Source organism: Cinclus cinclus, chromosome 4, assembly GCF_963662255.1.
Source record: "Cinclus cinclus chromosome 4, bCinCin1.1, whole genome shotgun sequence".
In the NCBI taxonomy this organism is placed as follows: domain Eukaryota; kingdom Metazoa; phylum Chordata; class Aves; order Passeriformes; family Cinclidae; genus Cinclus; species Cinclus cinclus.
Genome location: NC_085049.1, coordinates 54,478,750 through 54,501,761, shown reverse-complemented (window position 1 = coordinate 54,501,761; position 23,012 = coordinate 54,478,750). Strand labels below are relative to the sequence as shown.

Here is a 23,012-nt window from a genome sequence, read left to right as displayed (position 1 = left end):
CCACACCACATGATTCCAGCAAACCAGAATCCCTTATCATACAACTATGCAACATTAAAAGAATTCTTTTCTGAAATTGGGTTAATAATTATGCATAACTTTGGTATGAAGATCAAGCCTCTCAAATGTTCAGACATTCACAGTTGGGAATTAAATCTTTTTACTTTGAGACAAATTCAGCCTGGAGTGACAATTTCATAATATATATATTGCAGGTGTGCCTTGTTACAGAGGGGCTGAAGGTGGCATTTCAGGCATAAAAGTAGGCTCTAGGGCATTTTTTTGCAGTTCACACAACCCAGGTGAAACTGTTCTTAATTTGACCTGTTATTCTTTGTATCACATCTGATTTCAGGTAAATGCAAACAGGAATTATGTCTGGGTTGAGTGTATTCATGTGGGGCAACATGATTTGGTTGTGAACTTTCTCAAAGCCCTACTTATGCTCTCTCTGTACAGAATGATGTGTTGTGTGAGAAGTGCAGTTGTGTGTTTGGTGGAACTTTTTTGGCTTTTCTTGCTATTTTCAGGAGTCCTCAAGCATAGTCCGGGTAAAAAGTGCTATCAGTAATTCAGAATGTTCCTTCCAGCAATGCATGTGATTGAGAGAAATTGGCTAAGTCTCCCTCTCTCTGGTTGTGGGGAGCTTTAATTTTCTGAAATTAATTCATATTCATTATTTACATTTTCCCAAAGCAATGATATACAACACTTCAGTCTAGTACAGAGACAAAAATGTTGGCTGGTGACTTCCTTTTGATGTAACTTCCATGATAATAATACAGATTTTGTTTGTTTGATGTTGTGTAGGTGTTCACTCTGCTGTGGATCGCTGACTGGATGGTGCACCGCTTCTGGAAAAAAGGAAAAGACCCTGACAGCTTTTCTATCCCTTACCTTACTGCTCTGGGAGATCTGCTTGGAACTGCCTTATTAGCTATAGGTTTTCATTTTCTGTGGCTCATAGGTGACAGAGATGGTGATGTTGGTGACTAATTATTCCAACGGATGCAAATGACTTTTCCTGGAATATTGACAAGACCAACCACTCCACTTGAGGGTCCTCAAAGTGTTTGTTCCTTTTGGTCTATGTGAATCCAGTTGACAGAGACGTAAAACAGCCTTAATGATTTTAGTTTGGTTTGCTTTTAAAGACCTGGATGGAGCTGTGATACCTGAGAGCTTTATTCTGAAACCAAGGTGAATTGGTGGTAGCTGAAGATACCTGAGTAGACAGAAGGAAGGGCAGATGAATCCTTTACCGAGTGTTCAATTGCCTAAAGAGTTGATGGCATGTTCTTACCTTGCAATTTCAGTGCTGTAGCTCTCGGAGCATTGCAGACTTGATACCAGTAATAACTGTTATGGTTCACACATTTTTGTCACAGGCTTTATTTTCTGTAGAAGAATATGACCATCAACATTCATAAAATTAGACACTTGAAAAGTGTCTGCAGGACTGAGCCCGTTTTCTTTGTGATAAAATGAGCAACCTAATTATTTTGCTGTTGGGATTTATTAGAACAAAAATAGTAAAGGCAAATAATAATGGGTGAATTATTAAAACTCCTTGTGTTGAAAAGTGTATGTTCATTTAGCAGCTGAAAAGATGTTTAACTAACTGATATTAATGGTGTTGTGATGGCCAGTATCCTGATTTGAATGAAGTATTTAGAGGTGTTGATTTAACTGTATATACTGATCCCTGCTTGAAACTTGCAGGATAAAAGATGAAGTTTCTTTTATAGGCACTTAGGAAGTTACATAAGCTTCCCAAATTCCAGAGCTGTGTCATCAGTTTCTAAGCAGAAACCTCTGCTTTCAAGCCGTGCAAATAATATGGTCAATAAGAAAATTTATAACTTCTCAATGATTTCTCTTATTTGTAGACCTGAATATTTCAAATAGTACATTGATCATGAGGACTCTGGTTGCAATTTTGAAAAAAAAGGTACTAATTGCTCTATTTTAAAATCTACCAGGAGTTCCTCACAGCATATGTTTTAAAAGACTATAGCATATGTCCTAAATGTATAATGAAATAAATTGTATTTTTAATGTTGTGATTGAAAGTTTTAAATTTTGAGATTTACATTAGAAAACTGAATCCGTATATCAGCATATGGTTTAATCCTGTAAACATTAGTCATGTGCTTTATGCATACAAATGCTTTTTAATTTGATGGATCTACCCAGATGAGTAGATTTTGTGAATAAGTGTTAATGGTACTTCTATATGTGTTGGTCACTTTAAACTCTTTGGAAATTCAAAGTGTTTGCAACTTTGAAAATTAAACCAGCTGTTCAGTGCCTACACATGGCTTTAGATGCCTGAATTTTAGCTCCCTCATTTAAACCTTTTTATTTAAGTGTTTTCTTACTGTTATTAAAATATAGTTGTTTGAATGAATCATGTGTATTATGTCTTTTATTATGTGAAAGATTAAATCTTTCTAACTTCAGGTTTTCTGACTTTTTTTAGTTTGCATTAATGTTATTTAAAATAATTTCTTGTATGTAGCATTGCAGGAAATATTATTACATTGTTTAAAATGGAATAAATAATGAGAAGTAACTCAATTTTTTCCAATAATGGTTATTTACTTTTGATACAGCCATAGATGCAATTTTTTTTCTTTCTGTTAGAACTGCCATCTGAATCAACTCAACTGACATTTCAAGCACTTACTAGAGTTACTGGACTTTAAGGTCATTTTTGAATGAATTGCAGGATTCCTTAAAATTAAAATTTCTTGAGATATTTGTGGTCTGTGCTTATCCAATGCATGAGGGAGTTGTAGTATAGCAGTACCCTTAGTGATTAGTATCCTAAATATTCTCCCAGTAAATAAGAAACTGTTGGTATAGTGTGACTGTTTAGATCACCAAACTGGGGAAGAAATATTACATGGGTAAAATTAAGTAAAATTTGAAAAAGGGAAATATATTGCCAAACTGAAATAATCTGGGCTTGGAAACCATAAGTGATGGGAAAGTGTAATGGGAAAATTTGGTTCTTCAAAGTGGGGAAAGTCCATTGCATGGTTGAGGGAGCAAAACCCATATTGTGGGAAAGAAAAAGGTGCAAACTTTCACAGAGCATTCCTTATGAGAATGAATTGCAGGATTCTTTAAAATTAAAATTTCTTGAGATACAAAAGCAAACAGAAGGAAGTTATTTGGAGAAAAGCATCAAAAGGCACAGCCAAACTCGTTTCCCAGGAAGGGAAGAAAAATACAACTTGTCTTGCAAGGACTTGGGGAAGAGGTGTAAAAAGAGATAGTTTAGGGAAGGGTGGAAGTGAGGGGGAAAAAAAAGAATGCTCTCATATATGATAAAAGAGGAGTTTGAGTGAGGAAAGGAGTACGACACTGATAAAACAGGGAAAACCTTGACATCTGGAAGAACGAGGAACAAATAATGTATGATGTGGAAGGGGGTTTGGTTCCTATGTGAAAGGAGCGTTTTAAGAATTTACTGGCTTTGCAAAATCTGCTGCCTTGTGTTAAGAAGGCAAAAAGCTCTTACCATGTTTCATGTATTCCAGCCATGAGGATAATATGGGAGGTGGCACAAAAGAGTGCTTGGATAGCAGAGAGTTTTTCAAGCACTCAAAAGCTGGACTCCCTAAACCAATTTTAACTTTAGTCAAGTCAGCCTCTTCACAGTGTTCCACCTACTTGATTTTTTAAACACAGCCCAGTAATAGTGGATTACTTCACTGCATGTGTGGGTAAGAAATGTTAGCAGAAATTCTGTCAGAGACAAATGGTGTGCTTTTTGTATTGCTTAAAATATACAATTGAAAGGGACATCCTGAGATGTTACTGTCTCTTGTTATCAAAGCAGCCATATTTTATAATCTTGCAGATAGAATGATGACTCTTGGTATTAAAATTCATTAAGTCTATTCCTCCTCTCAGCTTGCCAGAAGATTCTTTCAAACCTTCCTTTATAATCTGCCTAATTAGGGCTATGTCTGATTCACATCTCTTTGCTCTTGAGTCAGCATGGAGCACTTGCTTTGATTCTTACTTATATCAGCTCATTCACCTCATTTAAGTTGCGGGTCATCCTAAAGCTCCTCCTGGAACTTCTTGTTCCATTTTCATCCTGCTGATGAGCTATACCAGCCAGAAGCTGCAGGTGGTTTGCCTTACAAGTTAGTGTCTGTAACCTGATGCTGAGCAGCTCTTGGAGTGCTCTTGTTTGGCCATTCTTCTTGTCTGCTCTGTTTTCCCCCCCCTACTTCAGAAATATCTCTAAGGTAAGTAGAAGTACAGGCAGGTTATTTGAAATGTGTGCAATTTTCCATTCTGAAGGACTCTGTGACCATCTCGATGGCTCTGCGAGTGTGCATGAAAAGGCATCATCTCATTTCTAAAGTGCAGCCAGGTGCAGCTTTAAAATGCGGAGCCAGTAGTGTTTCATACCATAGATGTTTTCTTTTCCTGTGTAATGCTTTGAAAATTATCGTTCTAGTGAGCTACTGAATGATTCCAGATTCTTTTTAGAGTAATTATATAGCCAGGATTGTTCCTCTGCTTTATTATGCTGTTTGACATAGGGGAGGATTTTTCTTTTAACATATATAGATCAATATTTTGATTTTTATAGCATTACTGTACACCTTGTCTTAATCTGTGATGTTTAAATTAGCAGAATTATCTCCCACTGCCATGTTTAATATATTAATTTCACTGGGATTTTTAAAATGTTGATGAGAAACAAATTAATTTCACTCCTTTTTATAATTTGCAAACAAAATTAGACTTTTCTCATACAAAGATTAGAACAGCATGAGGATTAAGGCCTTACAAATGCAGTATAGTTAGTGGAATCAGGATTCAAAAAAAGACCTATTTTTAATGTATTTGCTATTTCACTTCAGTTGTGAGCATCACAAAAACTCTCTTAAGTGGAAGAATAGCTCAGAATTCATGTCAGGAAACAGAAGTATAAGTATTCTGTGAAATGAAGCGTTTGAAATTCCTTATTATTATTGTAATGGTAAAATTGCTATTGCAAATGAGATAGTCTCTTTAGAGGTGCAGAAAATGGCAACAGAATATGGTAATTGAATTATAATCTTCTTTGAAAAAGTGAGGCAATGTTCACAAACAATACCAAAAAGGTCTGGAAGCACTGTGAAGTCTTAGTAGGATTTTTCTTTTCTTTCCAACTAGATTTTTTGTGATACTATACGTTGTTTTAATTGTGTTCTCTAATCCATTCCTAATCACATCAGTCTGTTCCTCAGTAATCTTTAGGATTATCATTTTCCCATATGTATTTGAAGTTAAAAAATCAGTGTTTTGTGTATGTGTGTATATATATATATATATATATATATAGTTTGGTAAAGAGCTAGGAGAGAGGTGTATTTTCCCATTAATGCCTCATTCTGATAGTCCTAAAAGAAAGTCTTTCTGTTAAATTTAATGAAAATTTGATCATCATGCATCCCATGTATAAATACTCTGGGGAATCCAATATTAGCAAGACATGAATAATTCACTATTAAAGCTAAGAACCACTATGTTTACTAAATACACAAGACTGCCATATTCTGGGTGGGTACCCAAGAGCAGGAGTCATTCAGCATTACCTGGGCTGGACGGGCTTTACCTTTTCTGCAGCTAAAAAAATTATTTGATTTCAAGTCCTGCTAGTTGTTTATTTAGTATGCAGTCTAGTTCATCATATCCTCTGTTTATGCTTTTATTTCTCACTCCAAACTATACTTGAAATATGCTTCTTCCTTACTTAGCATTCTTCATCTTGCTCTTTTGGGAGATTGTTTCCTCCTCAAGAGTTGCATGAAGTCTTCAAAGGTCAAGGAAGTGCTTTCCTTGAATATTCTAAATCTGCTTTTTGCAAGTGAAATATGGTGCAAGTGAAATAGGCTGAAAACCTGAATGAATTATATGGTAGACATCTACTGACTTCTGAACAGATCCTCAGGATTTAATAATGCTAAAATCTCAGATTTACATTCTAAATTTTGCTATGAATAGGATTTTTAGAAGTTTTTTCTGTTTACTGTTGCCTCCTGGTTCAGATTAATTAAACTGTTGCCATTTGCCATGTACAGTAGAATAGTATTTTAATAAACCTGACATTGTAAATGGTATTTCAAAAGTTATGAACAGCAATACTTGTTTTATACTTGAGAAGCAATCATCCACTTCTTTCCTATGAACCCTTATACTGTGGTGAACTTCAGATAACCCAAAGCCCTTTCCCCCCTTTTTATTTCTGTTTTCTCAGTGCTGACACAACTAATTATTTTATTACCTTATAGTATTCAGAGTTCTGGAGTAACATGAGAACATAATTCGTGTCATTTTTTTGAAGACTGAACCAATTTTCACTCACTATATGGGAAAACAGACATGTCTGATTAATTCTGGTTCTAGGGAGATGAAGAGTAGCTTTCATTTAAAATAGATTATTACCTCTGGAGTTTGGAGGATTTCCAGAATCAAAGTGAGCTTGCTAAGATTCACCATATTTAGGTTAGTGGGATCAGCTCAGGTGCCAATTTGTGGACAAAACTTTGGATGATTTGGAGACAAAAGCAGGCTCTGTATTTTTCTGATACATGAAGATTGGCTGATCAGCTCTCTCTCATTAATTTTGTCTTCATGCTTTGCTATTGAGACTTCTTTACAGCCAACCCACTAAGGCCACTGAGTCCTGTGGTGGTGTCTAAGTCTGTCACTTGTGTAAGGGGACTGTGGTCCCCCTGTGACAGCAGACAGCAAGGCCTTTGAAAAAAAAAAAAAAAAGGAACTTTTAAAAAGCCTGCGTGTCATTTATCCAAAATGAAAGATCTAAGATTCTGTGAATTCAGATCCAAAACCACATACCTACTCCCTGGTTTCACTTCTAGGTGGCCTTTAATCTATTCCCACATTAGAAAGCTGCTTCAGTTTAAAAAAAACCAAAAAAAACAATAACAACAACAACAAAAAAAGAAAACAAAACAAAACTTTTTGGAAGCAGTGTAAGGTTACTGAGCCAAAGAGCAGGAAATGCAGCTCTGTTAAACCCCATGTGTGGTTATGTGCCCCCGTACATGAGACTGACATGAGCTGTGACAGCATTCACCCCTCTGGGAGAAATAAACCCCCTGCTTTGATTGTGCAGCCTTGGCATTAAAGCACTGGTGAATGCACACATAGCTTTTAGACTGGCACTAAGAGAAACAAATATTTTTAGCACTCGTTACAGGAAGGAGAAAAACGTCCTATTACCATAAGAACCCTGTCACAATGACATGAGACAAAATTAATGAATGTTTCCCTTTCAGCTTGTTGACTCTCATTCAGCCCTAACTACATTGCATCCAGCTTTCTGGCATATTATGGAATTGAGGTGTTCAGCAAAAGCTCATTTTCAGTTATTTTGACTTTTTCCAGTCATGGTCAAGTCTCCTGCTAGATAAGGATATCTATTTGTAATCCATTTTGTCCTGTCCATACCTATATAGAAAGCTCCTGCCCTACATAAAAGGAGATTTTTTTCCCCCCCTGTTCTTCTGCTTTTAGGAAGGTGTGGCTTACAGCTCTATGGACTAGGCAAGAGCCATACATCCTTCTGTATGGTCTGAGGGCAGATGTCTCCCTGTTTGCAGGAAGCCTCTGAAAGCCACAGAATAATCTGCAATCCCTTTTCCAGACCAGGAATAGAGGGGTATTTCCACTTTTCTGCAGCTATACAGAGCTAATTTCTCACCTGTATTACACTCAGTGGTGCCTCCTTCTAATCTTTTCACCACTGACTTCAAGAGCTTTTTTAATTAAAAAATTGAGGATTTAATTTTTGAATTTTTTCCAAGACAAAAAAAGAGGCTTTAAAAACACCTGCTTTGAGAATTCTACATCTAGCATGTAAAATCATATTGCACACAGAGCAGGAATATTTCCATGATAAACTGGAAAAAGCACATTGTAAAAATAATTCAAGCTAGTGAAGTTGTTATGTCCTTCCGTATAACTGAAGGCAAATTTCTTAATAAATCATGAATAGCTGTAATTCCTGAAAGGAATATATTTTGTTTTTCTTGAATGTAGGTCTCAGCATTTACCTGGACACCTCTGCAAACAGTGCTTGTCTCTCCACAGTGTGGCTGCTTGCTCTGATTTGACCTTTCTTTCTAAATTAATTTCTTTGAAGTTCAAAAAATTTCATTCATAGAGCAATCACTTTTTAAAAAAACCCTCTACTTTACACATAAAACTAAATCAGTTTTAGCTATAATAGTTATCTGCTAAAGGAAGTCTGAATAAATTGAACCTAAGAAAGGCTTATGTAAAGGCTAAACCCTGACTTTGCACAAGCTTTTATGGGCAATTGGAGCTGCTGTGGGTTGCAGTTTTTTACTTGATGTAGGGCTGCAAATACTTGCTGACAGCACAGAGACCTCTTTCTGCTAAAAAGTCATGAATTGTCACAGTAAAATTCTAGTTTTTAGAATAAGCCAAAGCCTAATGGTTAAACTGTTATTATTCAGCTTTATGTTACCCTGACAGCTTTATGTATTAGTGAAAAAAGAGAAACCAGGGCATCAACTTTGGATTGATTTTTTTTTTCTCTCTGACTGAGGAAAACAGCTTTTCTGGTTGTTTGTTTTTTAATTAAAAACTCTGATTGAAATGAGATTTTCAAACCCACATAATTTTACTGCAAGTGCTATGTCTCATTTTCCAAAATGATCTGTCCATTTGTTGCATAGTGATAAGATGTGTGCTCCTGAATACCTAAAGGAATGTTAGCTCAGGCTGCTTTTACTCAAAAGAATAGGGACAGTCAATGTCCAAGTCAGTAATGTTATTATTAAAATACTGGCAAAATGTATTTTAAACAATGTACAAAGGAACAATAATATTTTCTGTATTTTTTTCCCATGAATAAGTCCTAAATGCCTCTGACTTAACCAGCAGAAGTTTTTTATTGACAGTGAGTTGAATCTCAGAGTCCAGGGGCTCAAGCACACCAATAGAGTGACACTTCAAGTGACAAGGGAAAACCACTGGCTTCTCGTCATGCCAATAGAGAAGATGATTTTTCTCTTTTAACATAGATTTCCTTTTAAAACTCATTAGCATGCAATCTGGGGAGGTGGCATTTGGATACGTCCTTCAGCGCACTGAGGAATAAAACCAGACTCTAATATTTCAAAATTTTCAATCTTTGGCAGAGCTGTAAGTGGAACTGGAAAGGCAGCATCAGGAGTCTTGTACGTGATGATGTGTAACACAGCTAGTGAGAAAGGCACGGTGCTGCTGGTTGGTAAGCATATGCTCTGATTTCTGCCCTGCTGCTGGCTGCACTTGCTTATTTTTTTTTCTCTTTTCCTTCCCATTCCCCATAGTTTTAATTCTTTTGTAATATGATGGAATTGAATGAAATGTGTTTTCATCCAAACAAAGGTTTGGAAGTGTTGGAGTTCATGCCTGCACAGGGAGCGTGTTATGACCACAGGAACAGACTTCCTTCAAACTTTGCATCATCTCTACTGGACTTAATCTCTTGTTTGGGCTGGAGAAACCTGGAAACCTCAGTTGTGCAGGATCCTGCCACTTTGTCACATCCCCCAGTGCTCCACATCCATTCCCCAGTGCCAGGGTGCTGCACCCAGCCCTGCTGCTGCCAGCTCTCCTGTCCTACAGCAGCTGCCTGAGGCCAGTACCACAGGACAGCTGCTGGGTACCAGCAGGCAGGGATTTGGGAAATTTGCAATTATTTAATGGATAAATTGAAGCTTGCCAAAAGGACAAATCCTCAGGTTTCCTTCCACTGGTGCAAATCCAATTTTGTCAGTCTCCACGGCAGTATCAGGGACTGGTCTTTCCACCATCTTACAAGTAATGAAGGAAAACACTCAAAAGCTGTGCACCCCAGGGCTGTGCAGAGAGGCCGTTGCTTACTCCGTTACCCCAAAAATGGAAGATCCTGGGTTTGTTTGCATGCGAATTCAATTTTGTAAAGCCCCCAGCTCCCTCTGTGGTTGAGTTCTGTAGCTTTTTTCCCCCCCTTTCCTGGGCTCAGTTCCCTGGCTGCTCTGCCCACTGACCCCCATCCCACCAAGGGATTTCTCCTGCACAGGAGTAGATAATTTTGAGTTTTCAGTGTGTCCTGCCTACAATATACAATAAAGCAGATGAGAAAGCAAAGCTGTGCAGACAAAAATCCCACCCTGAAAAATGCCCTCTGAAAGCATAAGCCATAAATAAAGCACACAGAGAGGAATTTTCTTTCTTCAATTTAATTGAAGTTACTTAGAAAAATAATCAGGCTTGAATGGCTTTTTTAAGGAAAGATTCATGAGCAGTTCACACTTGTGTTGGCAATGTATAATTTATCTTTTTTTCTTTATTAACAGTATATTTAAGTATGAGGAGATACTTTTCTACAAGCCTTCTACTGCATACAAATAGGTTAAAAAAAAAATCCAACCCCACATTGATGTTAAATTATTCGTACACATTGTATTGTGCATGCATGTAAGAAAATAACACTCTCTGTAACAAGAGTAATAGTAAGGACAGTCCCTTTTTGTACCTGAAAAGTGCAGCAGACTACAGTGAAACCCTAAAACATCTGGGGTTAACTTACTTCTAAAAGCACTTCTGCTTGTGGATTATTTATTTCACTTGTCTTACACAGCGCATGGTTCAGGCAGTTTGCACATTTCTGTCAAAATGGATGTGGTTCATGAAGAGGCTGAAGCATGGACTGAGCCAGGTTTGGGGGCAGCCCCCCACCCAGGAGTCACCACCACGTTCAGATGGGCCAAATCCAGCCTGCACTCCAGGTCAAGGTGCTTGGGGCCATGTGGGGGGAATGACCCCTCAGCTGTGGGTATCGAGCCACCAGCACTGCTGGGCTCAGTGCTGGCCCTGCCAAATGCCAGGGAGGCATCAGCTGCTCAGAGATGAGCATCACTGCTCCAGCAGCTTGGAGGGAGCTGGGGACAGAGGTGGGGAGCAGGAATTCCCCCACCAGGTCCTCTCTGTGCTCATCACTGCTCGACATAATTAATGCACACCCTTCTACAGCAGCAGCTTCCCGCGTGGCCCTTGCAGCCCCACTTTATTTTACATTTTGCTGTGACTCCATGCCGCTCATTTGTCTCCCAGGATCAGCTGTGGCCACAGCAAAAATGGAGCTGGGAGAGAGGCAGAACTCGGGAGCAGACCAGCCCCTCTTCTTCTCCAGCTGGGAAACCCAGTGAGGAGTTAGAGGGTAAAACCAGCTGCAGGTGGTGGCTGCCAGCTCACTGAGATGAGGATGAACAACCCTGAATGCCCTCCTGTGTGGCTGCAGTGGAAAGAGTGATTTTTTTGGCTCTGTCAAAACAGCACACCCAATAGACCAAAAGAAATGGGTATTTCTTAACATTTGTCATCCTGCTCTGAGCTGGTGAAGGCTTGCTGCTCACTGCACAGGACAGGACCATATCCAGTATGGCAGCTGTTCATTTTAAACACAGATCTACAGCCCATTCACAGCACCTCAAAATAGATATAATGCACTAAATAGCCAGGTGGTAGTAGTTTGGGATCAAGGTTTTTCAAAAGCAAGTGACTTCAAGCACTCACTGATGTCCACATGCTCAGTGCTGAGCATCCACCTGCTGAGCTACCCCCTGTGGGCAGCCAGAATTTGGGTAATCCAACCCAAAGCTGATGCTAAAAATCCCAGCTGGAGCAATGGTCACCCCTCAGATCTCCTGAATGCGTTTTCCACCTAAAGCTTTCCTATCACAGCTACCATGCAGAAGTTTTGTGTCTCCAAAGCTGAGAAAACACAGAGAATATTTAAGAATACATAAAAATGTGGCGATGATACCAGAGAAAAGTCAAAAAAGAAAGGGGGAAGCACACCTTGTTCTTTAAATATTTACTTTCTGAAGCAACTTTTTTGTCTTAAATGAAGAAAATCACATCATTCTGTTGGACGGATTAACAGCTAACTGAGGAGAAAATTGGACCAAAATATGAGCACTGTGGGATGCAAGACCAAACTAGCACACAAATAGCTTGTAGGGAGTATTGTGGGGGTAAAAAGGGGAACCTGCCTCAGACAGTTGTTTTTTTTAAAAAAAAACCCATACAACCATGGAACTAGGAACATAAGAGAGCCTGGACACACCACAAGAGGCACTTGCAACAGCTCCACAAACTCTGAATGAGACTAAACTGCTTTAAAGTAAAACAACAACCAGCAATCAGCAATGGATCAGGAATTCAGAGCGGTCAGCCACTGGCCCAGTGCCCCAGATTATAAACAGGGCCTGGGTTATAAAAAGTGTGGCTGTTCCAGAATGGATAAGAGATTTATTTGAATGGTATGATAGAAAAAACAATGACCCGAATCCTGCCTAAGACCAAATTCAATTGCAAAAGGACTTCAGTTGCTGTTTGTTATGTTAATTTGTTTCTCAGTGAGATTTATTCAGCAACTTATTTTTATCAAATAAAATGCAAACTATTTTTCTTCTTTAATCACATCTGTGTCCTGGAAACTAATATAATTCAGTGGATACTACTGGCTACTGTACAATTTGACATTTTTCAGGATCTGGCTCTGATACTGTTGAAACAGCTCTGCTTTCAGGTGAGTGTATTTGAAACATCAGCCATTTTTGAAAGGGTTTGTTTTGATCATAAGATTGACACGCAGGCAAGTTAAAACCCCCATTTTTAACCATCTATGAACTTTAAAACAGATTTTATACTTTCACAAGTGCCTCAGTTTAGCCTCTGCCTCCTTTTTTGCCCATCAGCTGCCTGTGGGTGCTGAGGTGGCTACAGAGCATTCTCTCACCTGCATCCAACTGAAGCAAACATCTGGAGAAGCCTGAACTTCTGCTCCCACTAGCTGGCTAACAGATCCACAGTGAAATCCCATTTTTCATTGTTTATCTGCTGGGTATAGATTATTATTTGCTTACCCAAAACAATCTGCCATCCCCAAAAGATGTTAAACACAAAACAACTGCTGCTGAGACATTCCCCTGAAGGAAAAAGGTCATGGTCTTACAGTAGAGATTACTTACATGAATTTCTAACTCACTGGAACTTAGAAAAATTCCTGTCAATGGCATTTAGGCATCGACTAAAAAAGAAGGCTTCTTCTTCTCCCTAGGAAAAAGCCATGAAACCAGCATGCAGGGAGATATTTTTTATTGCCTTGAATGCTTAGAGAATCAACATGAAGATGACATTTTGAATTTTCAAATGACATGCCCAGATTGTTTATAGCAACATATCATGACTAGTGTCTCTCCAGCCAGTTTTGGTTGCCCATCCTAGGATCAATTAGGGAGGAATGACTTGAAGAGGATGGAGGTCCCCACAGCTCCATCCTGGATATGAATTAAGTCAATGCCAATGGCTTTGGGCATTCAAAAAATCTCTTACAGTCACTTTCCAAATGCTGATTCTTTTCTGATGAACCATCCCCAATACATTTGGGCTGGCAGGCTTCAAATTAAGATACAATGGGAGTGGTCATAAACTCATTAAGACTTATAAAAGGTTCATGGTTTCTCTTCCTAAGGAATACATTCACATTTCTTTCAGTCATGGGTTTTAGATATCATGTATCTACCCAAATCTGTGTCCCTATTCCTCTTCAGGCCTAGAAAGATAGATTTTTGTACTGCTATTGAGTGCAACATCACTTTCTAAAGAACTTATTTTCACCACTCTTCTCAAAGCATGTGGCAAACCATTCCCATGTTTACCTGCATCAATGGCTAATGGGAGAATATTATTACCCAGAACAAGCTCAGGCGAGGAAAGCACAAAACCAGACTCCTTTTGTCCACGTTATCCTATTTCTGCTGCTGAAGTGAAACCTACTAAGAGACAATGTTTTAAATAAGTATAAATAACATTAATTAGAACTGGAGGAATGCAAGATCAATGAAATTCACCAGAACACAATTAACATTTGTTTAAACAGTGTAGCAGTATTATTCATTTCTACAGCTAGATCGTCACAATCCCGTTACCCTGCAAAGAGAGCTGTCCTTTCTTACAGTTGATTTAAATAATTTTGACTGTGCTGCTCGCAGCATCATTCAAAAAAAGAAAATATTAATTTACAAAATAACCCATTCTCCATATTTATTATGACAAATAAAAATCTTAAATAAAACAGGCTTTCTCTCCCCTCTTTCCCCCCAACCCATCCCTCATTCCAATTTCAGGTAGCTTGGCACTGAGTAATTAAACATTAAAAAATCAAGTTTGTAGACTTCATACAGCTGCGTTTGGTGCAAGGAGCTGATGTTCTGGAAGAACTCTGTGGTCATTTCATCAGTAGTTCTCGTAGACTTTGCATAGGTGGGGAATTTCAGGTAGCTGCCTACTCCTGCCAGCTGGAGAACGTAATTCGAATCCTCTTCAAGCGTTTCGTACTTTCCTATGAGGTCGTAGTGGATGTGGCAAGGGTGGCAGAGAGAGTACACAGTCTGCCAGTGCTCGTTGAAGGGCTCTTCTCTTTGGGTGTGTGGGTCGATGAGATATGCCACGAACTCTTCGAATTTCACGTCGTCACCTTTCCGCAGAGCTTCCTGGGTTGCGTTTTTCCTCTGGCGCCTCACGATTTTGGTGCCGTATCGCTTGTGGAAGGAAGTGTTGTACTTCTGGGTGAATTTGTTCCTGTAGGCTGACACCAGTCTTTCAAAAGGCTCGCGAACAAAGAGGAACTTCATGTAGTTTTTCAAGCGGTGGTTAATCTCTGGGATGCTGTACTGGTTGAGGGTCTTCAGGTTTGAAGACACATGGGCTTCGTTGGCCGGGATTTCCATCGGATCGCTGTACTTGCCTCTTCCCGTCAAAACCATCATGACTCTCTTCCAGTTTGTGCAGGCCACTTTGGGAACGTAGCAGTAGATCATTTCATGATCCTCATCCACAACCAGGTGCTTGAGATCGTTGGGTGTCAGCACACGGCGCTTCCTGCTGGACACGCTGTTGGCTCGGCACGTGTCTGTCACTTGGTCTCGTCTGATCTGATGAAGAATTGCTGTGTTGGACAACTGCAAAGGAAGCACAGGCACCACTAGGTCAAGGGCTGGGAAACTCTCAATGCCTTTTTTGCTTATCATGCAAATTCACAGAAAAGTGGATCCTTCCCCGTGTGGAAAAATCCATTATATGGCTGAGTACAGCTGCTACGATTCTAGAAGAGGAACTGTTTCTGTCTCCAAAAAAAATCTTGGCTATGATCTTGAATATGGTTTATACGGCTATGTCCAGAATAAATGAAGCCCATGGATATTCCTGCTACTCTCTAAGAGGAAAATTCATTTAGATATGATGACCATGCCAGTGCAGGGCTGTGTTTGGCTTTTCAGAGGTGTCTCTGCACAGCCTGGGGTTTTGTTGTGCAGCCCTATCCTCACTGCTGCAAATACCTTATTACTTATTGAGAATAAACTGCATCAAAGCAACAGTGGGAAGATTTTAGTAATATTATTTACATTTATTTAACACCATTTACTGTGAATTTCAAAGAGCCTTATACTCAATAATTAATTTAGCCTCAAAGACAAGAATTAAGACAACTATTGACCTTCTTATTTGATAGGCAAGGAGGTCTGAGATTCCTTCCTGTATGCCGAGTCTTTCAAAAGTATTTCTCTTGTACTTTCTTGTTGAATTAACATGAACCACAGGACACTGAAAAGAAGTATTTCAGGCAATGAAGACACTATACACCTGCTATGAGTGTTTCTTTGGTTATAGGGGTCTTCCTCCCTACCACTACACCGGACAAAACCAGTACATGCCATGCAAAACCCATTGTCTTTGGCACATGGTTTTGCACCAGCTTGGGAGTTCATACTGAACCTTCAGCTCCTGCAATCACAGGTCAAATCTCTTCTTTCCATAGCAGTACTTAGACATGCTTAATATTTTTAAAAACTATCAAAACTCAAAGAACAGGGTCCAAATGAACTTTGGAGTCAAAACCCAAATGAAACTCCAAAATGGAACCAAGCCAGTCACAGGATTTCTGAGCTTTGGAGAGAAAGGAAATAGAAACTGCATTGTTGCTGACAAGTGCCAAGGGCACAAGTTTCACCCAAGCAAGGGGAAGCATAAGCTTTTTTTGACTCTCCCTCTGTCTGGGCTGTGGTGGGTTGCACAGAAATGTTTCCATGGGATGAGCAATACCAAAGGGCTGCTGCAGCTCAACTCTGGGCAGGAGGCTTCAAGAGAGTGTATTTGTGCCAAGCCTGAGACCTCTGTATTTTGCACAGTGCTACCCACCACTTCTCTGAATTCCCTGATACTTTCCTCATCTCTTTTGCCCCTCTGTTCATTAAAATGCTGGCTAGTGGTTAAAATGCAGTAGCCCAGTGGAGCTCTTTTAGACAGCTTGGCTTGTTTTTTGTGTGTGTGTGTGGTATCTCTGTGGATACCTCCCATGTGCACTTCAAGGGCAGTTTTATGTTGTAGTCAAAGAGATGAGAAGCCAGATATGAAATGTGCTTTTTGCTTCCTACAAAAACTGACTGGCAGGGAGTTTCCAAATTAGATGTTAGCAAGCAACTGTCAGATTTTTCAAGAAAATTACTTTTGCTGTTAAAAAATAAAAAATATTAAAATCCCTATTTCAATTTATCATGTCCTCAGAACAAAACAGAAGTAATGGATCCCAATCAGCTCTATACTGGTTAGTTACAAGTCAATAATTTTCAAAGAACCAAATAAAACCCTATGCAAACACACAGACATACAAATTCTCCTTTGCAGACAAAAAGCTGAAATTTCTCCTGAAGATTTTCATCAAAAATCATATAGCACAGGAGTGCTGTTTGCCTCAGGTATTAGATTACAAAAAAAAAAGAAGAAAAAAAAGAAACGCCTGAATATATTGCTACATTATATTATGTTAATGCACTGTATCTGATTTTCTGGTGCTGTTCTTAGGATAAATACAGAATTAAGTGATGAGATTCTTTGATCTGTATTAGATAGAAGGTCAGATTTGATAATCTAATGGTTGCTTCAGACCTTAATCTGCAGATGAATCTTTGTAGAGCTGTGCTTTGCTCCTGATTTCATTCCTCCATCAATAGGCTAAGCACTTCTTCCCCATACATTAACATTAATGAGATTTTCAGACATTTAGAGTAAGGGGGAAAATGCAGCCTTAGTATTTGCAATTACCAATGAGCTTGTACTACATTAAATTAATTTAGAAGATTACGCTTCTGCATTTTCAACTTTTACTTTCCTCTCGCTCTTTTTAACATGGAACAAAATATGAAAAAATGGCATAAAAGCTACATTTACTAAGCACACAGCAACACCCCAGGGTGAGCTGTACATGCGCTCTGGCTTGCCTGGGGGCACACAGAATGCATACTAAATAGCAATGCAACAGTAAAAGGGGATTGTCTAGGTCTCATCAATAACAGTACCCTTTGGTGTGGCTCATGGGTGAAGGGCCACATAGGAAATACAAAGCTTGACTTCCTTTGTATTCTATGCTACTGACTTCAGTTTACTAAAAACACAAAAAAAAAGAAAAAAGAAAAAAGTCATTCTACTGACTGCCTTAGAACAATGCCAAGTGTATCAAAGCCCACTTCTTCTGCAGGTGACCAGCATACCTGATGCACCCTGGAAGAGCTGACCTGCCTGCTTCCCCCAGAGACACAAAGAGCCCTGCTGGTTCTCCTCGAGGTTTGAAGGGAACAGCCCTGAAGGAGTGGCTGATAGGAAAGCCACACTGACCCTGCTCTAGTGACAGGTCAAGTAAGGCACCTGAGAGCCTTTAATGGAATACTGAAAGAACCACCAAACACTCCTTTACACAGATGACATGCTCTGTGGCCCCTGGAGTCTACAGCACTATGGAAAGTAATGATAAGAGCATTTTGAATTAAGTATTTTGAAACTATACATTAACAGTGAGTTAGCTGATGGTAATATGGTTCCTTTTCATTTAAAGTTGCAGGCGAGGCTTTAAAGCCACGTAACAAGTTCACTCCTGAAGCTGGTGAAGGGAACTGGGGAAACAGTAAGTTTAAATGAGACTGGAAATACATTTGTTTAAACTAGAGGTCTACTCAGTGAGGGAAAAAGTGCAAATGTGCTCACAGCTAATGAGGAAAACATACCCCACAAATTTAAGCAGCCAGAGAGAAAGGAACCAAGGAACAGATATCTTTAAACCCATGGATGGTGAAGGATAAGACAAACAATTAGGGTCATGGACTGTCTTCCTCCAAAGCTGTAGCAGATGTGGCTACAGCAGACTCATGAGTGTGCAGCTGCTGCCTGGACACTGATGGCTGTGCCTGTGCTCATTATCAGAGGTCCCGGCTGACCCCTCAGTTCTGGAAACCACAATAAGTAATGGCCTAAATCCACTTTGGGAGAGGACACTTTTAAGCCTGTGTGCAGATTACCCTGATAGCAGTGTGGGGATGGTGATAAAGTCAGTGCTCGGGTGTGTCCTCTGACAATTCAACTTGGACTTCATCAGGGCATTAAAGGTTTCAGGAAGACATCTGATAAAAGCAGCTGTTCTTCCCTGAAAGGACTGACATCAGAGATGCACTTAATCATGTTTTTGTTTTCCTGCTAGAAGTTGTAAAGGGGGACAGAGAAGAAGGGCATGTCAAGATCAAAGCTTTCCTTCCTTTTCTGATGCAGCAACCAAGTTGAACAGTGAAGCGACATGAGTAGCGGGAGACTTCTAAGCTCAGTGGCATTAAAAGAAGAAAAAGAAAAAAGTAGTCTGGGGATAGAGTGATCCCAGAAGCTTCTCATCTCCATCAGTCCCAAAGTAACAACAAGGGAGGAAAGTCCAGCACACCCTGCTCATGTGGATGTCTTCTGTTCAATGGAAGGTGGGGGGGGGGACACAGGACAGGAAGGCTTTTTGTGGACAGCCCTTGGAACACATACTCACCAGAAATACATGTGCTAACCAACTGGCAGTCATCAACTCTTTACAGGCAAAGGTTACTCAAGGTAAACCAGAGTAATGAGATGGGAGGTATTTCCTTTTGGTTACTTAGGCACAGCAGGATAAAGTAATCTTTGAAGACCTTTCCAAGCTTGACGGCCAAGCAGCAAGTACAGATTTAAACACAGGGAATTTTTTTTTTTTCCTGAATAGAGTAGTGTACTGAAAACCAGGTGCAGAGATCAATTCAATTCACAGGTAGCTGCACTGCAAGCAGTATTTTAATAGGATAGAAATACTGAAGTGTCACTCAAAAAGCCCATTAATTAAATTCTGTCTCACTATAAAAGTTATGGTGGAAAGCAGTACCCTCCATTTCACCAGGCAGGGTTTTGTTTATTTCTATTGCATTGCCTGCAGCTAGTTCTGTATTGCTGTAACCAGGCTCACAACCAGTCTATGCTGGGACTGCTAACAAGACATTTGATCATGGCAGACTGAAGGGCAAAATTATCCAAATTAGTTTATCATGGAATAAAAAGGATAAATATTGTGAATGGGTTTTGCAGGCCTATTCCTTGCTAAATTGGCTTTTCTCTTCAATTTTGCCTTAATGAAGACTTTGCATCTGCCTTTAATTCTTCAGTTACCTTCATGTTTGGAGGTTTGGTTTGTGTCCTATGCTAGAACTGTGCAAGTTGCTGCAGAGTTCCCCTCATCTGTGGTCCATCAATTAAAAACCAGCTGACACCCAGCTGGGTCTATCCAACACTGTTGAAACCAGAGCTCATCTCCACCAAATTCTTCTTAATAGTATTTGTTCAGAAGGGGTGTGTGCAGCAGCCTCAGAATCCACAGAAAGAAAGGTCTTAAAGTGAGAACTGTCCGACAGACTGACCATAGGTGGCACTAATGGTCCTGGTTGTGTGACATGGAGAGTCAGTTGTCTGAAATCTCCTTCCCCCAGCCTATCAATTATACCACCTGAGTTCCAGGAGGTTTTTGTTATTCAATATAAAAAAAATGCTTTTCAGTATTACTTTTGTTTTCCCAGATGCTAAAAGGGTGGCAGATTTTTGAGCATGAGATCACATGCAAGCATGTTTCCAATCCTGTTTTCACATGAAAGGTGTGAATAAGATTCTTGCAGCCTTGATGGAGAGCCTTGAAATTACAAACATGGTTGAGATTATCTTAAGACTTGGCTTTTACATTTTGAATCCATAACTACACTACAGTTTATATATGTGCTACACACCAAGTTCTAGATTGTATTCTTTAAAATGTTCAGCATTAGACAATAATGGGGAACCAGCAATTTTTCACACTTGACAGTCCAAGCATTTCTCAAATCATCACAAATAATTATTACTCTGTGCACATATCTATAGAGGACAGTCAGACAATTGTAGCTGTGTAAATCAAAACTGTATCTAAAAGAACAATTGAATTTTCAATAAAAGGATTTTATTAAACTGATCTGAACTGCAACATTTTTTTAAAGTAATGGCTTTGCAACTTTTCATACTTTGATTTACTTCACATTTCATAGCATACTATTTTTGACTTTACTTTTTCAAAAACTTTGAGCACTTAAATGAGGAGCAGACCAAAAATTAATATTGGAAAGTACATGGTGTCCTGGAGATGGAAATGCTTAACATCTTCCCCAAAAACTTGTGGACAGACAAACTGGAATATGAATTTTCTAGGAAAATATCTCTACAGATTGGCTGGATAATAGAAGATAAAACTAATATTAACTTAGGAACGTTTTTACCAAGTGAGAACATTTTAGAAGCAAATTCTATCTTCTGAAAGAAACTCTTGAAATATTACAAAGCTGTCTTCTTTTCTCCATTTCATGCATTGAACCTACTGCCCTATGGAGAAGATTAGGCTGAATATGTTTTTTTTTTCAATTATTTGTTCTGCAAACCAAGATAACCACACAATTTTCAGTTCCCATTGCACAGAAAGCACCAAGGCTATGAAAAGAAGGATCAAAGCTCTTGAAGGTAAAATGGTCATACACAGTAGCTGCTAACACTGTATTGCCAAAAATTCTGAATTTCTTCATACATTCCCTCCTTCTTCTTCCTATGCATGTCCCCAGCTTTATCCATGTGTGTCTGTGTGCACTCAGAGAAGGGTACAGCAGAGAAGGGTGAGATAATTCAGCATTACCAAGGGGACTACAATGGTTTGATTAAACCCCAAACCCACATCAACTTTGGCATTCACTCCTCTTTGTCCATGTACTAGACAAGTACTACTTGGGTGCTAGAAAAAAAACAACACTGAACCAGTCAAAACCTGGCAACACACAAACATGCAGCCACAGATGCTGATACTTTCCTGGGAAAACTTCACAACTAGGTCATTAAGTATTGGCCTTTTCATCTTGGAGAGAAAGTGAAGTACCACAGGGAGGCTAAATGATGCAAAATCTTGAAAAATCAGAGGCTGACACCAAATGGCACAGCATATGAAAAACAGCTTTTTAATCAGGCTATGTAACTCAGCTTTATAACTCAGGCTATAACAAGATATAGATCCAGGAAGAAAAGAGCCAGCTCCCTTCCAATGCCACCCTCTCCAGTATAATCCCAAACATCTTGGGAAGCCTGTCTATTCCCATTCTCCCTAATAGGAACAATTTGGTATCAGTACTCATACCATACATAGGGTTGGGGGCTAGTAAGGTAAATGTACACATCTTATAAAGTCTCTTCTCTGAACAAGGAGAGGGAAAAGTTGGAAGTCCCCAGGAAGATCAGGCAGAAAGACCTATGGCCTGGCCATATCGAGGGTGAAGGATGTGCTGCTATGCATGTTGCTGTTCTGAAGCTTGGGGGAAATTTTACAAACACAGAGCAGGCAAAACTGAAGTGACTGAGTTTGAGTTTAAGTGCAAGAGAGGTAAAAAATCTTCAAGGAAGGCTGGAGAAATCTTGTGCTGGGAACACTTAAAGCAAGTAGTCTTCATGCTGGTGGGTTTATTGGGATTTAATTTATAGAAGATGAGTTTGGAGCTTTGTGTTGTGTGTACAAAGAGTACTTTGCACTGTCTTTCCAGCAGCCGAAGAAAAGAAGGGGGAGAAGGGGAATAGATGGTCAATCCCCCTTTTTTTTTTTTTCTCTCACAACAAGAAGAAATGGATGAAACCCCAGGAAGCAGCCGTGGTTGGGTGAAGATGATGGAGCTGTGCTGCCTTCTCATGGCAGAGGCTCTGTGGTGGGACCAGACCTCTCTGCACGGCCGCTGGGCACAAAAGGATCGTGTGTGATGCATCTGTTTGCTCCTGGCTCATTCTCTAAGTGCACTGATAAATCAATGCTTGCATGAAAAAGCTGGCTATCATAAGCATTTAATTCTAAAATGAAAACTCTCTGTCCTTTCCCCTCCAACACGCACACATGGACAGACGTGTGTGTGTCTGACGGCTGGGGCTGAGCTCATGCTCTGCAGACCTGGGTGTGGAACCTGTAACACACAGGGACACAACCACTGCCTTTCCAACCCTCCTTTCCCAAGGATACACTGCTGTTGCCCACAGGTGCTTGGGAAAGGGCCAGGCTTGCAGAACTGTCTCCAAGTCACCAGGGACTGCAGGCAGGGTCAAAGAGGCTTCCACTTTTTATCTCACAAACTGCCAGGTTACACTCGGGGCATAGATGGAACATTAACCGGGACAGCCCAAACTCAGGGACAAGCACATGGGCTGGGAAGCTTGAAGCCAAGTGAGTGACCTGTAGCTGCTGCACTCTGCTATTACACCTTTACTGTGGGAGCTGTAGATATGATTTTCAAGGTAGAAAAGGCATGCCATGGACACCAGTGAACGATGCACCGGGAGGAACACTGGGCTGCGGATACACAGAGTCCGCCAGGGTGGAGCTGGGAGTAGCCCTTCAAAAACAGAATAAGAAACAACATTTTAACACAGCTGGCATCTAGGAGACAAAGGAAAAACTGACATTTGTTTCTCTGTTGCAAGTAGTGGTTGCAGGGGTGAGATAAACTGGGTGGAGTGGGGAAACAGGACAGAGTAGATAC

General features: G+C 39.8%; 2 protein-coding genes across 3 annotated transcripts in view; one reads left to right on the top strand and one right to left on the bottom strand.

Moving 5' to 3' along the window:
* SLC41A2 (solute carrier family 41 member 2) overlaps positions 1–1,001 on the top strand; it is a 35,785-nt gene extending 34,784 nt beyond the window's left edge. Inside the window, exon 10 of the mRNA XM_062491273.1 lies at positions 811–1,001. Within this exon, the coding sequence (XP_062347257.1) occupies positions 811–996 (186 nt within the window). The 3' untranslated portion in view covers positions 997–1,001. The remainder of the gene's footprint in view (positions 1–810) is intronic.
* A 13,212-nt stretch (positions 1,002–14,213) lies between these two features.
* CHST11 (carbohydrate sulfotransferase 11) overlaps positions 14,214–23,012 on the bottom strand; it is a 153,208-nt gene continuing 144,409 nt past the window's right edge. For both annotated transcript variants that reach the window (XM_062492106.1, XM_062492107.1), the window contains exon 3: positions 14,214–15,062. In XM_062492106.1, the coding sequence (XP_062348090.1) occupies positions 14,214–15,062 (849 nt within the window). The remainder of the gene's footprint in view (positions 15,063–23,012) is intronic.